This window comes from Herpailurus yagouaroundi, unplaced genomic scaffold (assembly GCF_014898765.1).
Source record: "Herpailurus yagouaroundi ecotype Mexico unplaced genomic scaffold, PumYag 196, whole genome shotgun sequence".
Taxonomy (NCBI): domain Eukaryota; kingdom Metazoa; phylum Chordata; class Mammalia; order Carnivora; family Felidae; genus Herpailurus; species Herpailurus yagouaroundi.
In genome coordinates, this window is record NW_024412427.1 from 13,754,567 (window position 1) to 13,777,700 (window position 23,134).

Below are 23,134 nucleotides of genomic sequence, written 5' to 3' on the forward strand. Positions count from 1 at the left end.
CTGCAGGCTGCCTGAGCATCTTCTTGTCACGGTCTCCCAGCCCCTGCCCCGGCTCACATCACAGTGCTCACTGCCTCCCTGAACACACTCCGAGGTGCCACGCCTCCCTCTCTCCTGTTCCGCCTGCTGAACTTGCGCCCATCCGTGTAAAGGCAGCTGTGCTCTCCCCTGGAAGGCATGTCAGGATTCGGTTTAGGCGGCTGCTCACACATCTGTTTCTCTATGGGGACTAAGCTCCGGGAGGGCAGGTCTTGGCCTTCGTTGTCCCAGCACCCCTGGTACCCAGCCCGGGGCCTGGCACACAGCAGGAGCCCAGTCCAGTTGGCTGAGGGGCTCCTCTGAGTTACAGGCCAAGAGCCTCTGAAGCAATCTGATCCCCAGCTATTGCCTGGGCTGGGATCTGCTCCCTTCTGGGACAGGTCTCTGACAGGGATGGGCACCCCTCTCAGGCTGCTCCTCCCATGGCTACTTCTTCCCAACACACTCCTGGATGCTCCACCTTCTTCTCCCCATGATTTCACAATTTGCTCTGCCTGTTATGGACAACTTGGCTCCCGGGAGAACTCTGTCCTCACATGCCCTCTCTCAGCTGGCTTTAAGGTCTAACACTGGTGGGAAATCAAAACTCCTGGGCCCCCACACTAACTTTTCTCTCTCCTTGCCACATGACCAGGGAAACATGAGTCAGGGTAGAAAAAGGGAGCTGTTTGGCTTGTTTTGTTTTGTTTTTTTTCTCCCCTAGGCCCAAATGCCACTTGTGTGGGTCTTTGGAGGCACCTGGCCTAGATCTAGCAACACCTAGTTCTGTCCCTAATTGGCAGAGGGATCATGAGAAGTCATTTCTCTGACTCTCAGTTTCTTTCTCTGAACCACAGGGAAAATAAAACTGGCCCCATCTGTCCCATTCAGTTGCTGGGAGAAGCAAAGATGGTGAAGGCTCTGTAACTCAGAATATCCTAGTTATCGGTGGTGGGTCTGGCTGCCTACGATTTCATGTGGCTTTCTAACTCCCCTACCCTGCAGGAGACGGTGGCGGAGGTATTTAGAGGCTACAGTGGATCGAAAGCTCCCTTCTATGCACACCTTCTGTGCCTGCCACACCAGACCTTCCACCACCTCCTAAACTGCTTCATACAGCTCCTTACCTGGTTTCCTCTGCCTAGAATGTCTTCTAGCTGAAATTCTACTTCTGCATCAAGGCTCAAGCCCACCTCCAGCACAAAGCCTCTCTGCCCTGCCTCAGGTGTGCTCCAACTCTCTCCCTAAACTCTGCAGCACGACTGTACTGCAATCACATAACTAGTTATTCCTTCTCCATTCAGGCACCTAAAGCCCTTGGTGACAGAGCTCTGACCGATTCATTTTTGCAGCATGCCCCCCCAACAACAGTGGAGGTTCAGGAAATTCTGTTGTCAGTAACGTGTTTTCTTAAGAGATTAGTGATCCTTGTGGAGAAGACACCAAGGAGAATTACTCAGTTTTGGGAGCCCCTCAGATCAGCTCACGCCATGCCACCTTCACTTTCCTTTGTCCTGGTCTATTTCAGCACACCCCCCCCGCCCCCTGCCCCCCACAAGCGTCTGCCCAAAAGGCATGGCAGGGAGGCTGAAAGCCATCTGAACTCTGCTTAGAAGAGGCAGAATGGAAAGGCAGGCAAATGGGGCCACCTAAGCCCTGCCTGACTACTCCCCTTTGTGTTTGTCCACAGAAGGAGCTAACAGCAGGTTCTCTGATCTTGGGGAAGGAAGGTGCCAGCCCTCAAGTTGGGTAATGTTTTGAGAACCCAGGCTCGAGCAGTTTCCGAAGTGGCAGCTGCTTTGTGGACCTGCCCTCTTTGGGTAAGACAGCTTCCGCTTAGGTTCAATTTCAGGTTTGGGCCAGGGAGGAGTTACAGATCAGGAGGGGAGAGGGTGCCAGGAAGTGAGAAGCCACCGGTGTAATGGGCTGGAGAGAGCTTAATATAGGGAAGAAGGGTGAGGGGAGGAAGTCAGGGGGTGGAAGGTGCCAGGGTCCTCTTAGGTATCCAGTGGGACATATACTGAGGAAGGTCAGGAGTGGATCTGGCCTAGTCTCCTAAGAGAGGCCCATAGCGGCTTAGTTCCTCAGCAGGTAAGCCAAAGTTGGTGGAGAGACTGTTTTAGGGAGCACAGGAAGAAAAGCTACTTTGAGGTAGGGTCTGGGTTCAGCCCAGGACAGGTCCAAGGTAGGAGGTGTCTACCAGTCAGGAAGAGCAAACCAGCAAAAGAAGGGTCTATGCCTGGTAAAAAAGAGAAGTGCTATGGTGTCAGGCTCTGAGGGGCTGGCAAACCCACTTCCAAGTGGTTTGAGAAGTGATGCAAAAAATTGGGGCCTCAGCTGCGGCTATATCCTTGGGTTAATTTTTTTGAGGCAGGGCAGGGGCCTGATCTGGGCGTTCTAGGAACGCGGTTCTAGGAACGCGGTTCACAGATTCCAGTTAGACAGGTGTCACAGCTTAGGGATGGACCTGGATCCTAGAACTTGCCCTAGGGTGGGTGAGGCAGAGTTCCTAACGGAGGAATGACAAGGGATTGTACCACTCAGTTGTCAGGACCAGCGCCCCATCAGGTACAGATTGGGGTTGACCCAGAGCCCAAGATGAGGTGTCCCATATGGGATGAGCAGCCAGAGCAGAGGGTGCGGCCGATCTGCCTGGGTCCAGTAGGCTCAGAACAATACATGCCCGAGTCGCATGTGAGGCTGACAGCCTCATGCAGCATGATGCACGGAGAGGGAGGGATGTGTCAGGGTCCGGCTGCGGGTAGAAGCCAGTCCCCTATCTGGGAAGGTGTCAGGTCCCGGGACACCTAAGGCCAGCTCCCGGATGTGGTGGGGAAGCGGTGGTGATCCAAGCTGGGAAAGGTCAGTGTCCGGGGAGAGGTAGTGTCTCTCCCGTGTAGGGCGGGTGGGGGAAGGATCCGCGTCAGTCACGTCCCGGAGAGGAGGTGGAAAGCGCGCGCGGCTTTGCCTCTGACCCGACCTACCTTGCCGCGGGCGCAGCGCACGGAGCGAAGGGCGCCGAAGAAGATGGGCAGCAGCGCCATGAGCAGGAGGCTGCCGTAGGCCAGCGCGATGCCCTCGGGCGTGGAAGGCGGCCGTGCCGTGCCGTTGGCTGCGCCGCCCGCCTCGGCGCTGCCGTTGTGCGGGTCGCTGAGGGCCGAGTCCATGGCGACGCTGCGCTCGGGGTCCGACTCCAGCTCCGGCCGCCGCAGCAGAGACGCAGACAGGAAGACAGGCGCTGCAGGGAAAAGCCACGTTCCCTTAAAGAAACAGGAAGTGACGTGCCCCGCTTGCCGGCCCGCGCCGCGCACGCGTGCGCATTCACGTCTCCCCGCCCGCGCGCCCTCTATTGGAAGCGGAGGGCCGGGCGACCAGTTGCTAAGCAACTCGCGAGTGGTCGGGAAAGGAACACTGGACGGCTGCGGTGGGCATCCATCCGGAGAGAGAAACCTGAGGACCCCATGCCCCGGTGCTCGCCGGCTTCCTTGATCCCAGGCTGTTCTGCTCCCTACAAGTCCTCATCCGAATAACTGAGAATTTGTTTATGCATGCATCATTCATCCAATATTGAATCTTTGCACCGCTCCTTAAGTATTTGAATATCCCGTTGTATGCCAGACGCCGTCCTAGGCTCTGGGCACACAGGGAGAATACGGGCAAAAGTCCGTCCCTATACTCGTGAGGGTTGTTGCATTTTTAGTGCAGTGGTAGGGGGAGGTGTTGGGAAGACTATAAATAAAATGAGCAAAATAAAATATGAAGCGTGTAGGATGTTAGTGTGTAGTTGTGTGTTCCATAGCATGTTAAGGGACATAAATAGTTCATAGATATCTCCCTCTCTAGGAATCTAGTGTACTTATATGGCTTGGGCACTTCTGTAGAGTGATTCCCTTCAGTCAGTTCCAGCGGACAAAAGTCAGGTGGTTGGCTCTGTAGATGGACAGCCCTGTGGAGCTTCCAGTGTACGTGTGTCCAGGGCTGAGAAGGTGTGGGTAGACGTGATCTGAGTTTGGGTGCAGGCCCATGCTGTCTGGGGCTCCTGGCTATGTTATCGCTGCCCTAGTTAAAAGCTGGAGAAAGTATGTGGCAGACAAACTGAGAAGTTACACCCTGCAGAAACCTAGCACTGGAGAAACTTTGGACCAAGTGATGGAGAAAAAGTATGCTCTCCTGGAACCCAAGAAGCAAGCCAATCTGAAACCAGGAAGGAAGATCCATTCCCCTCCAACGTCCCTTTATTATTATTATTTTAAAAAATGTTTATTTATTTTTGACAGAGAAAGAGAGAGAGACGGAGCATGAGTGGGGAGGGGCAGAGAGAGAGAGAAAGAACGAGAGAGAATCAGAAAGAGGCTCCAGGCTCTGAGCTGTCAGCACAGAGCCTGATGTGGGGCTTGAACTCACAGACCACGAGATCATGACCTGAGCCGAAGTCAGACGCTCAACCGACTGAGCCACCCAGGCACCCCTCCAATGTCCCTTTAGTACACGGTACTGAAAAAGCTTAACTATGTCAGCTGGAAAAGGAGAAATACTTACAAGGCCCATCTCCATCAGCCCAGAGCAGGCAAAAAGAGTGGACTGAGAGCTGAGAGGCAATAAGTTGATAAATGGCACAGAGGGTATAAAATCCCATGGCCTGGTCCAAGCTTCACAGGTGGTGAGGTGGGGTTGGAGTGTGGGGCTCATGGTGAAGGCAGACAAAGTCAAGGAGTCAGACTATAAGAGTTTGAATGATAGAGTTATTTGCCTAGGACATGCCAGGCACTGTACTAGTAACTTTGTGTGTGTGTGTGTGTGTGTGTGTGTGTGTGTGTGTGTGTTATCTCCACAATACTGGTAGGAGTTGATCGGTCCCAATTTACGGGTGAGGAAACTGAGCCTCACTGAGGTAAGCTAAACTAGCCAGCCCAGGACACACAGTCAGCAGTGGAAAAGGAGACCCTTGAGCTCAGGTCTGTAGGACTCCAAAGCCTTTGCTCTTTGCAACATTCCAGCTACACAAGAGGCTAAGGAGTTTGGACCAGAGTAACTTAGTTTTGGGAGGATGGCGTACAGTTTCAGGCTCTGTTTTTCACTAAGCTGGACCTGACATGAATGGATGGGTGAAGGTGGTGTGCCCGATCAATTCATCCATCAATAATTCAGGCCACAGGATTTGCCCAGCAACCAGGCCTCATGGCTCTGTGCCTCCCCAGCTGAGAGTCTGTGACCGGAAGTTGGACGCTCCTGTTTCCCGCCAGGCTGAGCACTTGATTTAGTTTGTTCTAAGGCGGATCCGGCCATCTCTCTTCACACTCCAGAGTGGGAGGTTGTGAATGTGACCCAGGGAACTGAGGGCTTGACCCAAGTTCAGAAAGATCCTGTCAAGGCTTCCGGAGGGTTGGATTTCTGGCTTGGAGCAGACCTGTCTTGATATTGTCTGGAGACAGGGATGAGACACTCTGCAGGTGGGTGTCCTGAGGCTTTATCTGCTGAAGCCTGTTGTATGGGGTTACTTTCCCAATTTCTGAACTGATGTCAAGAAAGGAGCCTGTTGAGAGCCTGAGGTAGCTAAATGGCCAAATATTTGTTCCAGAGAAGGATGTAGTCCCTCTCTCTTGTTCACTTATTACTGTGTTCAGTCACCGTGAATGGGTTTCAGATTTTCTAATTTTTTCCCTCATACATGCCCACACACATATTCACTCACACTTACACATGCTATCAAATATTTAAATATTTCCAGACCCCAAAAGCAAAGAGTGTGAATGGATGCTAAAGTTGTGAGAAAGGTTGAGGAGCTATCCATACGGTCTTAGAGTGTCACCTCACAGATTACCTGTTAGCTACAAAAGGTTTCTTTTACAATGGAGTGACAAAATGGGATGGGATGGGACAATATGACAACAGGTGATGTGATGTGTGGGACACATCATCTGGGTGGTCTTCTTGCCAAACATGTTTGACTCCCATCTACTCATGAAGGAACCTCAGAAAATGTCAGAAAAGTACAGACTGTGGAAGGTTCTACAAGACAAGTAGTCTGGACTCTTCAAAAATGTTGGTGCCGTGGGGGAAAAATTCTATGGGGGGATTGTTGCTGATGAAAGGAAACAAATGTAATGTACCATTCTTGATTGGTTCCTGGGTCACAACATTTTAAAAATGTCTATTTATTTACTTATTTATTTATTTTGAGAGAGAGGGAGAGACAGAGCGTGAGCAGGGGAGGGGCGGAGAGAGAGGAAGACACAGAATCCGAAGCAGGCTCCAGGCTCTGAGCTGTCAGCACAGAGCCCGACGCGGGGCTCAAACTCACAAACTGCGAGATCATGAACTGAGCCGAAGTCGGACGCTCAGCCGACTGAGCCACCCAGGCGCCCCTGGGTCACAACATTTTTAAAAAGGCTGGAAAGGAAAGTTTGAGATGAGTGGGAAAATTCAAACGTGGATTGTTTAGGTGTGATGATTGTCTGGTGATTGTAAGACCTCGCTAATCCAGGTGTGGTGCCCAGGTTAGCCCCATCAGCATCACCTGGGAACCTGGAAGAAATCCAGAATCTCAGCTCTACCCAGACTACTGGATCTCTACCTGATCCACATGCACATTTAGTCTGAAAAATGCTGGTGTAGGAGAAGCTCCTTATTCTTAGATGGTATATGTCTGCCAGAGGGCCCGATAGTCCCATGTTCTTGATCCCTGTAAGAGAATGGGCAGGAAAGCAGTAAAACCCTATAAATGTTTACTGTTCTCAATATCTTCCAAGGCCATGGGGACTTTACATATATGTGATCCATAAATGTTTGTATATGAATGAGGGAATATATCATTCTCTTCACGTAACCTTCACTTTTTCACCCCACAATCCCTCTGAGCTTGAGTTGAACGTCAGCTCTGTGTCAGGTTCCAGTATCGGGGAACCCCAAGGAACCCCTGTATCTCTGGCAGAGTAGAGCTGGCAGAAATGCCCCTGGGGTTTCACTAAGATGAAAGAAACAGGGAGAAACACTTTTGGTGCCTCCATACCTCCTTGCCTTAGGGCTGGAATTCTCATTCAGGAAAATCTTTTTTTTTTTAATGTCTATTTATTTTTGAGAGAGAGAGAGAGAGAGAGAGAGAGCGAGAGGGAGAGAGACAGAGAGAATGAGCAGGGGAGGTCCAGAGAGAGAGAGGGGGACAGAGGATCTGAAGCAGGGTCTGCCCTGACAGCAGAGAGCCTGATGTGGGGCTCCAACCCATGAACCATGGGATCATGACCTGAGCTGAAGTTGGCCACTCAACCAACCGAACCACCCGGGTGCCCTGGAAAATCTTTTTGGAGGCCCAAATGGCTCATGTGGATTACTTTCAGCTTCATAATCCTAGAGAAATTTTCATGCGGGTCTATCAAGGGACATGCCCAGGGATTTCCAGCAGTGTTTGTTATTTTTCTTGGTAGCAGGAAGTTAGAGCAAACTTAGGTCTGTGTCACTGGGGAAGGATTGACAAAATGTGATGGATGTGTCTATGGAACGCTAGCCAGCAAGAGGAAGCAATCTCAGAGCATGCTCAGCTGGGGTGACGCTGCCTCCTGGTTTGGCGGGGAGTCATGGTATATGCCCTTTGCCCTGGCCTAATTATTATTTATTAAAAAAAATTTTAACATTTATTTAGTTTTGAGAGAGAGAGAGAGAGTTTGAGCAGGGGAGGGGCAGAGAGAGGCAGAGACACAGAATCTGAAGAGGGTTCTAGGCTCTGAGCTGTCAGCACAGAGTCTGACACAGGCCACAAACCCACGAGCCATGAGATCATGACCTGAGCCCAAGTCAGAGGCTCAACCGACTGAGCCACCCAGGCAGCCCTCCCCTGGCCTAATTATTAATAGAACCCCTTGCACTCTCAAAAGGGTACTGGTTGGGATGATAATGGTTATAGTCAAGTGGTCAAGTAGAAGCAGAACCTGAGATGAGGATTCTTACTTAATAGATTTTTTTTGAGAGAGAGAGAGAGAGAGAATGTTTGAGCACAGCAGAGGGGCAGAGGAAGAGAGACAGAATCTTAAGCAAGATCCATACTCAGCACAGAGCCCAGCACGGGGCTCGATCCCATAACCCTGCGATCGTGACCTGAGCTGAGATTTAAGGGTTGGACGCTCGACTGACTGAGCCACCAGACACCCCATTGTTTAAGCGATTTTGAGGAAGAGTGTTTTTAGGGGGACGGGCATGAGGGAATGCAGGAAATAAAAGGCTAAGTGAGGAGGAGATCTCAGCCAGAGACTTTGTTCTCTGTGACCCCAAGGAGAGCTCTGGGGCATCACAGAATCTTTCCTGCCTTGACCTCTTGTACCCTGTATCTGTCCGTCACTGGCCAAAATGTAAGAGTCGGGGGTGAGGTACCCTGACTAGTTGGCCCCCGTTTGACCAAGGGCAATTCTCCAGAGAAGGTGGCCATTGCCAGTGGCTTTCAGCCAACACTCCCAACAGCTGGGGGATGGGCCACTATGTCTGTTAAAGGGGATCTGGGTGGGGCACAAAATACATCCCTTATAATCTCCCTAATCTTCATCAACATGTAGAGATCTTTAAAACGTGGAGCTGAGTATGAAGAAATGTGCAACATGATTTCCATAAATCACAAGTCCTTATCACATAGCAACATTGCAAATCTAACAGGAATATTTGCATATTAAAGAATATACATCTGGGAATGCAAACTGGGGCAGCTGCTCTGGAAAGCGGTAGGGAGGTTCCTCAAAAAATTAAAAATAGAACTACCCTACGACCCAGCAATTGCACTACTAGGAATTTATCCAAGGGGTATAGGTGTGCTGTTTTGAAGGGGCACATGCACCCCAATGTTTATAGCAGCGTTATCGACAATAGCCAAAGTATGGAAAGAGCCCAAATGTCCATTGAGGAATGATGAATGGATATATATATACACAATGGAGTATCACTCAGCAATCAAAAAGAATGAAATCTTGCCATTTGCAACAACGTGGATGGAACTAGAGGGTATTACCCTAAGCGAAATTAGTCAGTCAGAGAAAGACCAATTTCTTGACTTCACTCACATGAAGACTTTAAGATACAAAACAGAGGAACATAAAGGAAGGGAAGCAAAAATAATATAAAAACAGGGAGGAGGACAAAACATAAGAGACTCTTAAATATGGAGAACAAACAGAGGGTTAAAGGAGGGAGTGTGGGGGGGGGATGGGCTAAATGGGTAAGGAGCATTAAGGAATCTAATCCTGAAATCATTGTTGCCTTATATGCTAACTAATTTGGAAGTAAATTAAAAAAATAAATAAATAAATTATAAAAAAAAAAACACAAAACGAAACCAAACCCTGGGTCTCAATAAATCCTAAGAGGAAAAAAAGAAAAAAAAAGAAAAGAAAAGAGTATACATCAAGCACATTAGAATGGTTCCCTAGAGGGGCGCCTGGGTGGCGCAGTCGGTTAAGCGTCCGACTTCAGCCAGGTCACGATCTCACGGTCCGTGAGTTCGAGCCCCGCGTCAGGCTCTGGGCTGATGGCTCGGAGCCTGGACCCTGTTTCTGATTCTGTGTCTCCCTCTCTCTCTGCCCCTCCCCCATTCATGCTCTGTCTCTCTCTGTCCCAAAAAATAAATAAACGTTGAAAAAAAAAATTAAAAAAAAAAAGAATGGTTCCCTAGAGAGGGGTGGGAATGAGAGTGGGAACTGGGGATTAAAACAATGACAACAGGGGTGCCTGGTTGGCTCGGTGGGAAGAGCATGTGCCGCTTGATCTCGGGGTTGTGAGTTCAAGCCCCACGTCGGGTGTAGAGATTACCAAAAATAAATAAACTTTAAACAACAACAGCAACAACAAAACTTACGTAAGTAAAATGAAACAGGGACTTTGCCAGACAGCAGTGAAGACAGTCTGCCATGAAGGAAGGAGAATGATGAACTCATCCCTCTACTTTGGAGATTCAAGAAAGAAAATACATGGGGCACCTGCCTGGCTCAGTCGGGAGAGCATGTGCCTCTTGACCTCGGGGTCATGGGTCCAAGCCCCACGTTGGCCATGGAGCCTACTTAAAAAAGAAAGAAAAGACAAGATCTCTGAAGACTTGAAGCAAAGACTCATTTCTTCTTTGTTGGGTTGGGGACAGAGGTTGGATTTGCAAAAGGAATGAAGTGCCCTTCAGACAGTGAGTCAGGGTTCTTTGGTTTGCAAGGGCTGAAAACCCAGCTGCAAACACTTTGGGCAGCGACAGGAATGTTTGGCTCTTGAACAACAAGGAAGAGGTGAATAACCGAACCTGTGGACAGGACGTCAGGGACTGAGCTGGGCCTCAGTTTCCCTCCGAAACCAGGGCACCTGTGCTGCCAGGATTGTCTCTCAGCTCGTCTCTGCCCCCTGTCTTTATTCTCTTTCACAGCAAACCTGTGCCCTACAAATGGCATCCCCCATGAGCTGAGTTAACATGTTATGATTTGCCTTCGGAACCCAGAGGCTCCTGGGTTCATGAACCCTCTTGGTTCAGGGTGGTCATGATGTGCCGCCCCACTGTCAGAAGGCCTCTGGGGTGGGTGAGCCTTCCATTACATGGTGGGGGTTGGGAGGGTGAGTGAGGATTTCTGTAACCATGGGCCAAGCCATAGGATGTTGGATTGATGAGACATTAGAGTCCTAGCATGTTAGCATCACACTGTACTCAGGGTGAAAGTGTTATTGCCTTGGCATTGGTATTTTTCCCAGGGAAGCAACTGTCTATATGTCTTAGCATGGGAAGACCTTGACAATTCGCACCAGGGGAATGTGAGCCCCCGAGAGCCCTGGCTGGCAAGTGCCAAAGAAACAGAAATAGCAAATCTGCTTTGTGGTAGACATGAACAGGAGACAGAGAACGAGACAAACAGCAATGAAGGGGAGGATGGAGGAAGGAGAGGAGCCAACGAAAGGACATGAATAAGCCAGGGCATGTGTATGCCAGGGATTTCCCCCTTGGGCTCCACACTGAGCCGTACGAGGAGCTATCCATTGAGGAGAAAGAATTTTGGCATTAGAGGGTATCGTGAGGGCTCTGGCTGCCCAGTGGGAAATGGATTGGCCAGAACAAGGTAAGTAGACCAAAGGAGAGAGGGGAGCGGCTTTGGCTACCGTGGCCTGGTGGACATGGGGAGCAGTGGGTGTGATTAAGATATACTTAGGAAATTTCTGATTTAGGATTCTATTTAGGAAACGGCATCAACAAGACTCCCTGATGGGGTGTAAGGGAGGAGGAGAAACTGAGGCCTGCATTTCGGAACAGAGTCACTGGATGATAAAGGTGCTGAGATAAAGATGAACTGAGATGGGGGAGATTTGGGAGCCCAGGTGTCCTCTCTTTCCGTTACGGTTTCTTCCAGAGGCAGATGCTCCCGTTGAGCTAGTGCCTCCTTCTGCCAGCAGAGGGCAGACTAGGCCAGTGAACGGACACAGCATAGGCGGTAGGAGGATATCCAGGATGGTCCCAGGGACCCTGACTCTGGAAAAGCCATTCATTGCCTGGCTTATGGAAAAGCAGTAGGTTTGCTCTCAGGCCTAAATCCAGCCTTTGACTTTGAGGCCAGTTCAGACACCGAAGTCTGGGGCTGTCCATGCCCAAAGCTGCTGGTCAATCCAGGCCACGTTGTCTCTTCTAGGCCATTTCAACAGCTTCCTCATGCAACTCCTGGAGACCCCCCTGTATCTTATCTCTTTGCTTGAAACCCTTCAATGGTCCCCCTGCCCTCAAGATAATCGCGTGCTCCTTCCTCACCATGGGCTTCAAGGCCCTGAATGCACTGTCCCTGCCAAGATACTTAGCTCATCCATTATTGCTTTCCTCTTTTGCATTAAACTCTTTTCAGCCTCAGGTCCTTTGCATAAGCTGTTTCTCCTTTCCTGGTCTTCTCTCACTTTGATTCTCTTGGCTAAGCTAGCTCTTTCTCACGAGTCTTAGCTTAAATGTTGCCTTACTTTTTTTTTTTTTTTAATTTAAATTCATGTTAGTTAACATATAGTGCAGTATGGATTTCAGGAGTAGAATTTAGCGATTCATCACTTACACATAACACCCTGTGCTCATCCCGACAAGTGCCCTCCTTCATGCCCATCACCCATTTCATCCATTCCCCCACCCACTGCCCCTCCAGCAACCCTCAGTTTGTTCTCTATGTTTAAGTGTCTCTTATGGTTTGTCTCCCTCTCCGTTTTTATCTTATTTTATTTTTCCTTCCCTTCCCCTATGTTCTTTTTTTTTTTTAATTTTTTTTTTCAACGTTTATTTATTTTTGGGACAGAGAGAGAGACAGAGCATGAACGGGGGAGGGGCAGAGAGAGAGGGAGACACAGAATCGGAAACAGGCTCCAGGCTCTGAGCCATCAGCCCAGAGCCCGACGCGGGGCTCGAACTGACGGACCGCGAGATCGTGACCTGGCTGAAGTCGGACGCTTAACCGACTGCGCCACCCAGGCGCCCCTGTTCTTTTTTTTAAATTCCATATATGAGTGAAATCATATGATATTTATCTTTATCATCCAGTGACTTGTTTCACTTAGCGTAATACAATACTTCCATCCATGTTGTCGCAAGTGGCAAGATTTCATTCTTTTTGATCGCCGAGTAATATTCCATTGTATATATACACACCACATCTTCTTTACCCATTCATCAGTCGATAATGTTACCTTAAATTCTTTATCTCAGCATCTTAAAAAAATCCTCATAGCACATAACACTGCAGTGGGTAATGTGCTGTGTACCAGGGTAATTTGACATTTCAGTTTGTGGTTTTGTCCCTCTTTTCTCCTCCCCTTTTTGTATTTCTTGCCTAGGGAAGGTTTGGTCATAGAGTTCAAAGCTGAAGCTGCCTCCAAGACGGTTTCCTTTCTGGCTTCCATTTTGTACACGTTTAAACATCATAGAACAGATACGGAAACTCAGCTCCCTAGGTCCAGTCCTGTTCACAGATGTGTCTTGTATGACCTTCACCTTCACAGGTTCAACAACTGTTTTCACTCTGCTGCCAAAGTTCAAAAATAGAGCAATTTGGGGATGTCTAGGTGGCTCAGTCAGTTAAGCATCTGACTCTTGATTTCAGCTCAGGTCATGATCTCATGGTTCATGAGACTGAGCCCCACGTCCGGCTCTGTGCTGACAGCTCGAAGCCTGCCTGGGATTCCCTCTCTCCCTCTCTCTCTGCCCCTTCCCCACTCACGCTCGTGCTCTCGCTCTCTCTCAAAATAAACAAATACACATTTTTTGAAAATGCAATTTCAAAGCAAAAATTTGGATCTCTAGCTTCTCTTGAACACTTAAGAGGATCTGGCAATCTCACGCTTGCATTTCCACTAATATTTATTGAGTACCTACTGATGTCAGGCACCGTTCAAAGTGCTTTCTCCCCTGGAGCTGTTGTACAGGTAGGTACAAATATTCTTTTTCATGGCTAAAGAAGCAGGCACAGAGGGGTTAAGTGGCTTGCCTAAGAACTCACAGGCAGTCGGGGCGCCTGGGTGGCGCAGTCGGTTAAGCGTCCGACTTCAGCCAGGTCACGATCTCGCGGTCCGTGGGTTCGAGCCCCGCGTCAGGCTCTGGGCTGATGGCTCAGAGCCTGGAGCCTGTTTCCGATTCTGTGTCTCCCTCTCTCTCTGCCCCTCGCCCGTTCATGCTCTGTCTCTCTCTGTCCCAAAAATAAATAAACGTTGAAAAAAAAAAAAAAAAGAACTCACAGGCAGTAAACAGCAGCATCAGCATTTGAACCCAGGTAACAAAGCTCTAGAATGTGGGCTCCTAACCGTTAGACCGCATGGCCTGATGGCAGTTTTGTGGGCTGAGCTGTGCTGCCCTCTCTAGGTAGAGCACGTGTTCTCTCGTTACGAAGCTTCATACTTTTGTTGCTGTTGTTAAGTGTTTGGTCTCCAGAGACTCTGAGTTTGCAAATTCTTGTTGCCGAGAGAATGCTCCTTGCTTCTGAGGGCAGGGACGGTGGGAGACACAAAGGAGCTCTAGGAAGCTGTGAAGGAAGGTCGATGGAGGCTGGCACGGGGTGAGGGGAGGGGATCCTCCTGCCCCCTTCTTGATAGTGCGGCAACAGGTGGCCAGACTCTGTGGGGATGGATCCAGGCCCGGAGATGCCAGACTCCAGCAAGACTTTGAGGCCCCAGGCTTGGAAGCAGGCTTGGACTTTAGGGCTTGTTGAGGCTTTGGGCACAGCCGTCAGAGGCCTCCCGTGGTCCAAGTGCCAGGGAGAGCCCCCTGGCTTCCCTTCTTGTCCTCTGGCGGGGAGTAGCCTTCAGTAAGGGCAGAGATTAAATTTCTCTCTAGTCCAGAAGGATGGGGGCAGTAGGGGTAGAAGTTTATTTTTTTGTTTCTTAAAAAAATTTTTTTAATGTTTTTTTAAATTTATTTTTTAATGTTTATTTATTTTTGAGACAGAGAGAGACAGAGCATGAACAGGGGAGGGACAGAGAGAGAGGGAGACACAGAATCCGAAATGGGCTCCAGGCTCTGAGCTGTCAGCACAGAGCCCGACGCGGGGCTCGAACTCGCGGACCGCGAGATCATGACCTGAGCCGAAGTTGGACGCTTAACGGACTGAGCCACCCAGGCGCCCCTTAATGTTTATTTTTGAGAGAGAGAGTGCGAGCAGGGGAGGGGCAGAGAGAGGGAGACGCAAAATTGGAAGCAGGCTCCAGGCTCCGAGCTGTCAGCACAGAGCCCGGCGTGGGGCTCAAACTCACAAGCTGTGGTATCATGACCTGAGCCGAAGTCAAAATGCTTAACCGACTGAGCGACCCAGGCACCCCATGTTTCTTTTTTTTTTTTAAAGGGTAGAGACCCCTAATGTGGGGCTCAAACTCACAATCCCGAGATCAAGATTCACATAGTGTCCCGACTGAGCCGGCCAGGCATCCTGAAATTGATTTGGCTTTTGAGAAAAGAAAGAAATGAGTATTTCTTGCACACCTGAGTCTGGGGGTTAAGATTTACATCTGATGTGACAGTCTGTAATTATTATTATTATTTTTGTTATTTCCGCTTTTATGAGGCTCTCTTTTTTGGTTTGTTTCTTGCATTAGACTGTGAGCCCCTCGAGGGCAGAATGACAGACAGTGTTCACCCTGCACATCTACTGTCTAGAGAGCGCCAGGCGTATGTGGATACTCAATTATCATCATGGTCGTTGTCACGCACACGCATGGAGTGCTTACTTCTCGGGCACTGCGCTTGACATCTATATATAGTAACCAGCCCATTCATTGCCCTCATTTACATGTGAGGAATCTGCAGTTCAGAAAGGCTAAATAACTTGCCCAAGGTCACACAGCCTGCGTCATGTCTAATAAGTATTCATGAATCAACGGATGAGGGACTGATTCCTGGTACGCTCTCGTCTCTCCTCCTGCATGGCTGTGTCCCAAGGCGCCCGGGAGTACAAGGGTCAGACCCAGGCGGGAGTCCCTGAGGCGATGTCCTCCCCCTAGAACTGCCGATCGATTGTTTTCACTCACCTCTGGCCTCTCCTGGCCTATTCTCTCTTCGCCCCCAGCATCATACCTACACTTCAACATATTAACTACTCTTGGGTCTCCGGATTCTTTCAGCCTGTCTGTTTTGGCTCCTGCTCTTGCCTGTGCCAGGACCGTCCTTCCAATCCTGAGATTCCATTCTTCTAAAAGGAGAAGCCCGGAAGGGAAGCCAGGTCTTTGAACCACATCATTCGCTGGTAACACTAAAATGCTGGATTGCATCTGGTCTCCAGCAGCCTTCGGGCGGTGGTGGTGCTGAAGAAGGCCAGTATTCTCGTGCCCGTCTCTCTGGTGGGGATACAGGGTCCCAGAGAGAAGAAGGGACTTGGGAAAAGCAACAGGGGATCAGATTCAGGACTGTGCTAGAAATATGAGCCACTGTCCTCCCACCAGAGCCCTTTCCACGATGGGGCAGCAACTCTGGTGTTACACAGAGAACAGGCCTGACCGCCCCCCAAAGAGCTTCTCAATTCTGAGCTAAGAGTGCCTGAAGTTCCTCCAGTGGAGAGATCACTTTCTTTGGGGGGCAAAGGGTGCCGAAGACGTTTTGGCCCCCAGGGAACCCCAGGGAATGATGAAAACCCCTGTGAGGAGTCCTACACTGAGCTCATGTCAGCCTGTTCCCAGGAGGGTGATCTGGCTGACAGGCAGCCAAGGGTGAGATGCCGTGGGAAGGAGACCCTGACTGAGGGCTGGAGGAATGTGGGAAGCACCAAGGCAGGCAGAAAAATGGGTCAAGGGTGGGGGTGTCAGCCAGAGGACGGAGTGGCTGTGAGAGCCTTCACCCTCAACTTGCTGTGTGATGTCAGGCAAGTCTCTCTCCTACTCGGAGCTCCGATCTGGGTCAGTGCTATGGAAAAGACTTGCTTCTGGTTTATCTTAAGGCTCTTGGTGTCAGGAAGTTGGGGCCCTAGGTGGTGGTTGCCTTGACGACTATCTCTGTGGAGATAGTGACCGAGGAGACTGTTGCCATGACTATGATTACAAGGTCCAAGAGCCAATGGACTGGCTATCAGTCCCGCCTCGACACAGGTCCCTCGCCGTCACCTCCTTACATCACCCACTGAAGTTCAGTGTTTGTGGGGGGCCAGAGAAACTGACGCCCAAAGATGGCGTCAGGAGTCAGGGACCTGCCTTGTCATGCCTTCTCTTATCCTCACCCGTTGTGTAACCTTGGGCAAGTCTTTGCTTCTCTCTGGGCCTTTCTCCACATCCGGAAAATGAAGACGTTGCACAAGGCCCTTTTCACTCTAGATTCCTATCAGTTTGCCTTTAAATAAGAGACAACGTTTTAAGCCAAAGGGTAGTTTCCAGGAATGATGGGAAAAGTATTAACAACTGTTATGACTGGCCATCGCTGACGGACCCGTCCACACAGGCCTGGACTGCCCTGCAGTGGCAGGAGTTATCCCTTTAGTAGCTGTAAGTAGGGAGGTCTGGGGAGTCCCAGAGGAGGGTCCAGAGTGGCCACTATGCTTGAGGGGTACCTGGAGGGCACTCGGGACAGGGGTTGTTAACAAGTAGGCAAATATCTAAGTATTTTGACCACTGGGGTGGCCATAACTCTGCATACTGGCTGAGCGCGAGCCTCTGTTGTGTCTCTGATAGTGGCATTATAGGCACTGAGTAGCGAAGGATCAAGCCAAGCCCTCATCAAGATCTCTGAGAGGAGGATCCGTCCTTCCTGGTCACTGCACCTTCGGACTAGGCTGTGCATAATCCCTAGAGAGTCAGACTTGCCAGCGTCTCAATTCCGGGATGACTGATGCCCAGACTAGTGGGGAGGGCACAGCAGGAGCTGGCAGAGCAGGGGAGCCCAAGGAGGAAGCAGAGAGCTCAGGGGACGCCTGCTCCCCCTCTCCCAGGAGACTAGGCCCTGGGCGGAGGCCAGACCCTTGGCCCCTGGGATCTGCTCCTCTCCCCCCGCCCCCAGTCCACTTGTCTCTCTCAGCAGGACTTTGCAAACAGCTTCTCCGGATGGACGGATGGACACGGCTGCTGCCTCCTCCCTGCACACTTTCTATTCCCAGCCCTGAGCCCCAGCCAGGGTTCCTCAGGAAAATTGGCTGAAAGAGACATTTTCCATGCTCTTGACTCCTCTGCTGGGTAGCCGTCCCTGCCTCCACTCTCTCTAGCCTCTTCCCCAGCTGCTCACGAGGACCCAGAAGGAGGGGAGATACTTACTTGGTCAACTGGTTGTCGTTCTGGGACCCTTTAATTTTGTATGTCATTTTATCTTCCTGGGCCTCAGTTTCTTAATCTGTGAAATGAGCTAGCTACCTTGGGAAGCAGGCTTGAGAGTCAGACTTTTTTTTTTTAAGATTTTATTTTTAAGAAATCCCTGCACCCAATGTAGGGCTAGAACTCACAACCCTGAGATCAAGAGTTGCACGCTCCACCAACTGAGCCAGCCAGGCACTCCAGGAGTCGGACATTCTTGATTTATTCATTGGCTTAGCTGGTTACTAAACTGTGTGACTTTGGACAAGACACGTCCTGGGGCCTCAGTTTTCCCCATCTGTAAATGGTGTTGTCCCTTACTGTTGTGAGGACAATAAAATAAGCTGAGCACTCTGCACATGGCAAGTGTTCAACGAACACCTATTTTTTTAAATTAATTGTTATTAGAGCCTACTAGAGGCCAGATGCTGTATTACATGCTTTACGTATCCGATTTCTTTTCTTTTCTTTTCTTTTCTTTTCTTTTTTTTTTTTTTTATGTTTTATTTATTGTTAGGAGAGTGCAAGTGGGGGAGGGGCAGAGAGCGAGAGGGACAGAGGATCTGAAGCGGGCTCTGCGCTGACAGCAGCAAGCCCGACGTGGGGCCTGAACCGTGGTATCATGACCTGAGCTGAAGTTGGACGCTCAGCCACCCAGATGCCCCTATGTATCCGATTTCTAATCCATACAACACCTGTGCAAGGTGCTGTCACCCCCTTTGTAAAGTCGAGGGTCCAAAGGTTCAGAGAAGCTAAGTAACTTGTCCAAGGTCACAGATGTCATATGGCTGAGCCAGAGGGATTCAAACCCAGATCTGGCTAATTCCAGACTTCCTCTCTTAACCAAGGCTCTGGTAACTGGAAGAAAGAACATCCCTCTGCCTCAGGCAAATAATAAAGAGCAGAATAGCTCTGGCTGAGATTTTTAATCCAGCCCTTACAAGCTGTAATTTCAAAGCTTCACTGGGGTTTTGGGCAGCTAAGGGGCACAGTCACCAAGAGGAATACTGCTCAACTTGGTTATAATTAAGGAAATGCAAAGTAAGTAATGAGGCATCTTTGTTTCCAAACTTTCCTCATCCTGGCCCCAAGAAAATGTGAAACGAGAAAAAACCAGTAATACCTAATGTGGGTCATGGTATGGGGAATTGGGCACTGTTGGTCTGAATATAAAAAAAAGCAGTCCTTTTGGAATGCAATTTGGTAGTGCCTGTCAAAATGTAAAAGGTGCATGTTCTTTGACCTAGTAAATTCGCATTTGGTGATTTCTCCTATATGTGCAAAAATATTCACTGCCATCCTGTTTGTAAGGGCGGAACATTTACAGTAAACTAATGTCCTTCAGTGGGTGAACTATGTACATCCATATTGTGGAATATCTGGCACCCGTGAAAAAAGAACAAGGTGAAAACAAACAAATAGACAGAAAGAATTGACACAACACAATTATAATTGGAGGTTCCGGCATTGCTTTTTCAGCAACTGGTGAAGCGATAGGGATAAAATCAGTGAGTGTGTGGAACACTTGAACAGCATTAGTAATTACCTTGGCCTAACTGACATTTTAGAGCACCCCACCCAATCATGACATTGAACAGTATTCAATAGTATCATGGAATGAATAGTATTTTCAAGCGCACAATGGAACATGAATCGCGGTAGACCAGATGTTGTGCTATAGAACAAGTTTCAAGTTTGCAGTCGAATTAAATTAGAAATCGGTAACAAAAGAGATACGTAGAACTGCCCCCGTCAGTACTTGGAAATTAAACCACATGCCTTTGAATCACCTGTGGGAAGAAGAAATCACAGGGGAAATTAGAAAATATTTTGAACTGAGTGATCATGGAAACAACACGCTAAAATTTCTGGGCTGCATCTAGAGCAGTGTGTAGAGGGAAATTTATAGCTTTGTATAAATTATGTAGTTTTTTTCTAAAATAGCTTTATTTTTTTTATTTTTAAAGGTTTTATTTTTAAGTAATCTCTACACCCAATGCGGGGCTCGAACTCACAATCCCAAGATTAAGAGTTGCATCCCTTTTAAAATAGCTTTAAGTGCTCGTACTAGAAAAGAAGAACGTTTTTAGACAAATGATATAAGTTCCTATTTTAAGAAGCTAGAAAAAGAATAACAAAAAGACCTCAAAATAATGAGTAAATTTATGTGTACTGGCATTGATGAAAAGCCAGAGTACATTAAATGAAAAAAGCAAATTATATCTAATATGTACATTTCACGGCAGGGATTGCTTGTCACCTCTCGATGTCCATACTCCCCTTCTTTAAATATGGAATTCCTTATTTTGAGCTGACACAGAGTAAAGTACATTTCTTAGACTCCTTTGCAATCAAGATGTGACTAAGTACTGGCCGATGAGATATAATCAGAAGTAATGTGTGCATATTCTGAGAGGCTGTGCCCTCTTTTTTTTTTTTTTTTTTTTTTGGCTCCTTCCCACTTCCTGCTGGCTGAAATGTGGATGGGACTGTTTATAGCTTGAACAGAATACTGTACTTAGGATGGTGACTACAAGATAGAAGGAGTCAAGGTCCCTGTTCTGTAGAATGCTATGCCAGCCTTGGACTGCCTACTTCTGGACTTCTTTTACATGAAGGAGAAATAGACTCCTGTCTTATTTCCATTACTGCTAGTTTGGGTTTAATTCCTTGCAAATGAACTCCGTGCCAATGCATATAACTGATTCCATTTATGTGAAAAACAGCAAACGAATCTATGTATGTGTATCAAATGGGTGATTTTGACTTTGGTGCAGAAGTCTCCAAGATAATTTGCTTCAGCATTGAAGACATATTCTTTTACATAACAATAAGTCCAGAGGTGGAATACTTCTGGGATGGCTAATTCAGTGACCTGACTTCCTCATCAAGGACTTGGGTACTTCCCATCTTTCTACCTTGCCACCCTCTGATTAGATCTTGTCTGAGCTGCAAAATGCTGACTACAGTTCCAGCATCACATTCATACATTTCAATGACCAGCAGAAGAGAAAGGATGGTCTCCTCCTGCTGCAGCTCAGTTTGTTTATCTACAAGCCCTTTTTAAGAAAAGTTTATTTATTTTGAGATAGACAGAGGGCATGAGCGGGAGAAGGGCAGAGAGAAAGAGGGAGAGAGAGAATCCCAAGCAGGTTCTGCACTGTCGGTGTGGAGCCGGACTCCAGGCTCGAACTCACGAATCATGAGATCATGACCTGAGCTGAAATCAAGAGTCAGACGCTTAGCCAACTGAGCCACCCAGGTGCCCCTCCCAGCTCTTTTTTTTTTTTTTAATTTTTTTTTAACGTTTATTTTTGAGACAGAGAGAGACAGAGCATGAATGGGGGAGGGGCAGAGAGAGAGGGAGACACAGAATCAGAAGCAGGCTCCAGGCTCTGAGCCATCAGCCCAGAGCCCGACGCGGGGCTCAAACTCACGGACCGTGAGATCGTGACCTGAGCTGAAGTCGGAGGCTCAACCAACTGAGCCACCCAGGCGCCCCTCCCAGCTCTTTTTTAAGAGCAAAGAAACTTTTTTCTAGAACCCTCCAGTAAAATCTCCCTCATGTCTTATTGACCATAGCTGGGTTGTAGGTCCATCTTTAAACCAATCTCTGGTTCTGAGCAATCAGGATTTATTTTAGATCCCATGGAAAAGAGAACAACAGAGTAAAATTGCAACTCTGACAATGTGGAAGAGAAGAAAAATGACCAAATGTCTGCATGTATGTACCGAAAAATCCGCAAGGATACACCCCAAACTGCTGCTAATGGTGGGAACCCCCGGGGAAAGGAGTGGTACCGGGGGAGAAGAAAGGAATTCTGTAGCAAATCCTAAAGTTGCCTATCCAATGACCCTCCCCACTTATCCTTTGCTTGCAAAAACCATCTTGTTAGGGTAGCATAGGGATGAATCATGATTGGCCCGAGCCAGGTGTGGCAATCTCTTTCCTTTTTGCCAGACAGTTGGCTTTCTCAGCCCACCTTGCATCTGGTCGTGAGACCCAGTTTGGCCAGTGAGATATGAAGGGAAACTGCTGGGAGAACGGTTTCCTCTTTGGTAAAAAGAAAACCTCTTTCTGACCTTTCCCTTTCCATTCTTGCTTGAGATACTGGGGTGAAGATGTGATGCTTGGGGTTGTTGCAGCCATATTGCAACCATGAAGGAAACGCCGAGAGAATTATGGAGATGCAGACCCAGTGACCTGGCATTTTTAGGGCCTCTGGACACCTTGTTAGAAAATATCCTTATAAGGATTTCTATCATGTGTAGCTGAGGGCAGCTTAACAAATAAATGCATCTTTACTTTTTACCATATATTTTTCTGTTGTTTTGATCTATTCTTCTAATTAACACGTATTCTTTTTGTAATTCAAAGTTCAATTTAAAAAATATACTACTTGGCACTGGGCACCTTTGGTATCCCAGTAGGTTTGAAGAGGCACTTTTGGAAAGGGGAGGGGAGGAGTTGAACAAAAGGGACAAGCTGTTCCTTATAATTAAGTACTAACTTCATGGTCTGAGGGTTGACCTTGCAGATGGGGGAATGGCTGAGAGTACATTCTTCTGTCACTGTTTGGGTTCAGACCAGAGGTTACAAACTGTCGGCCTCTGGTCTGAATTTGGTTGGACATGTTTTGCTTATCTTGTCCAGGCTTTTTATTATTTATTGATTTATTGATTTATTGATTCAATATAATTTATTGTCAAATTGGTTTCCATACAACACCCGGTGCTCATCCCAACAGGTGCCCTCCTCAATGCCCATCACCCACTTTCCCCTCTCCCCCTGGGTTTTTAAAAATTAAAATTAGCAAGGGCATCTGGGTGGTTCAGTTGGTTAAGAGTCCACCTCTTGATTTCGGCTCAGGTTATGATACAGAGGTTTGTGCGATCGAGCCCCGCGTCCAGCTCTATGTTGACGGGATCTGTGCTGATGGCATGAAGCCTGTTTGGGATTCTCTCTCTCCTTTTCTCTCTGCCCCTCCCCTGCTCGTTCTCTCCCTCCTTCCCCCCCCTCTCTCTCTCCCCCTCTCAAAATAAATAAGCATTTAAAAAAATAAAAATAAAAATTAGCAACTAGTATTTAAGAATTCGTATACTTTGGGGCGCCTGGGTGGTTCAGTCGGTTAAGCGATCCACTTTGGCTCAGGTCACGATCTCACAGTTTGTGAGTTCGAGCCCTGAGTTGAGCTCTGTGCTGACAGCTCAGAGCCTGGAGCCTGCTTCGGATTCTGTGTCTCCCTCTCTCTCTGCCCCTCCCCTGCTTGCACTCTGTGTGTCTCTCTCTCAAAAATAAATAAACAGTCAACACCATTTGTTGAAAAAAAAAACAAAACAAGAATTGGGATACTTCACATAAATATCTGCCTTGCTGGCTTTCTTGGAAAAACCTAAATTC

At 48.3% G+C, this 23,134-nt stretch overlaps 1 protein-coding gene across 7 annotated transcripts in view; it reads right to left on the reverse strand.

Moving 5' to 3' along the window:
- The window catches only part of HM13 (histocompatibility minor 13), a 38,873-nt gene extending 35,575 nt beyond the window's left edge, over positions 1 to 3,298 (reverse strand). For 2 of the 7 annotated variants that reach the window (XR_005782062.1, XM_040447411.1), the window contains exon 1: positions 3,003 to 3,296. Coding sequence is in view for 3 of the 7 variants with exons in the window: in XM_040447411.1 (XP_040303345.1) it covers positions 3,003 to 3,185 (183 nt within the window). In the remaining 4 variants the exon portion in view is untranslated. Of the gene's footprint in view, positions 1 to 3,002 lie in introns of all 7 variants that reach the window. The other 5 variants (XR_005782063.1, XM_040447413.1, XR_005782060.1 and 2 more) reach the window with 4 other exon arrangements.
- Between the last annotated feature and the right edge of the window lie 19,836 nt (positions 3,299 to 23,134).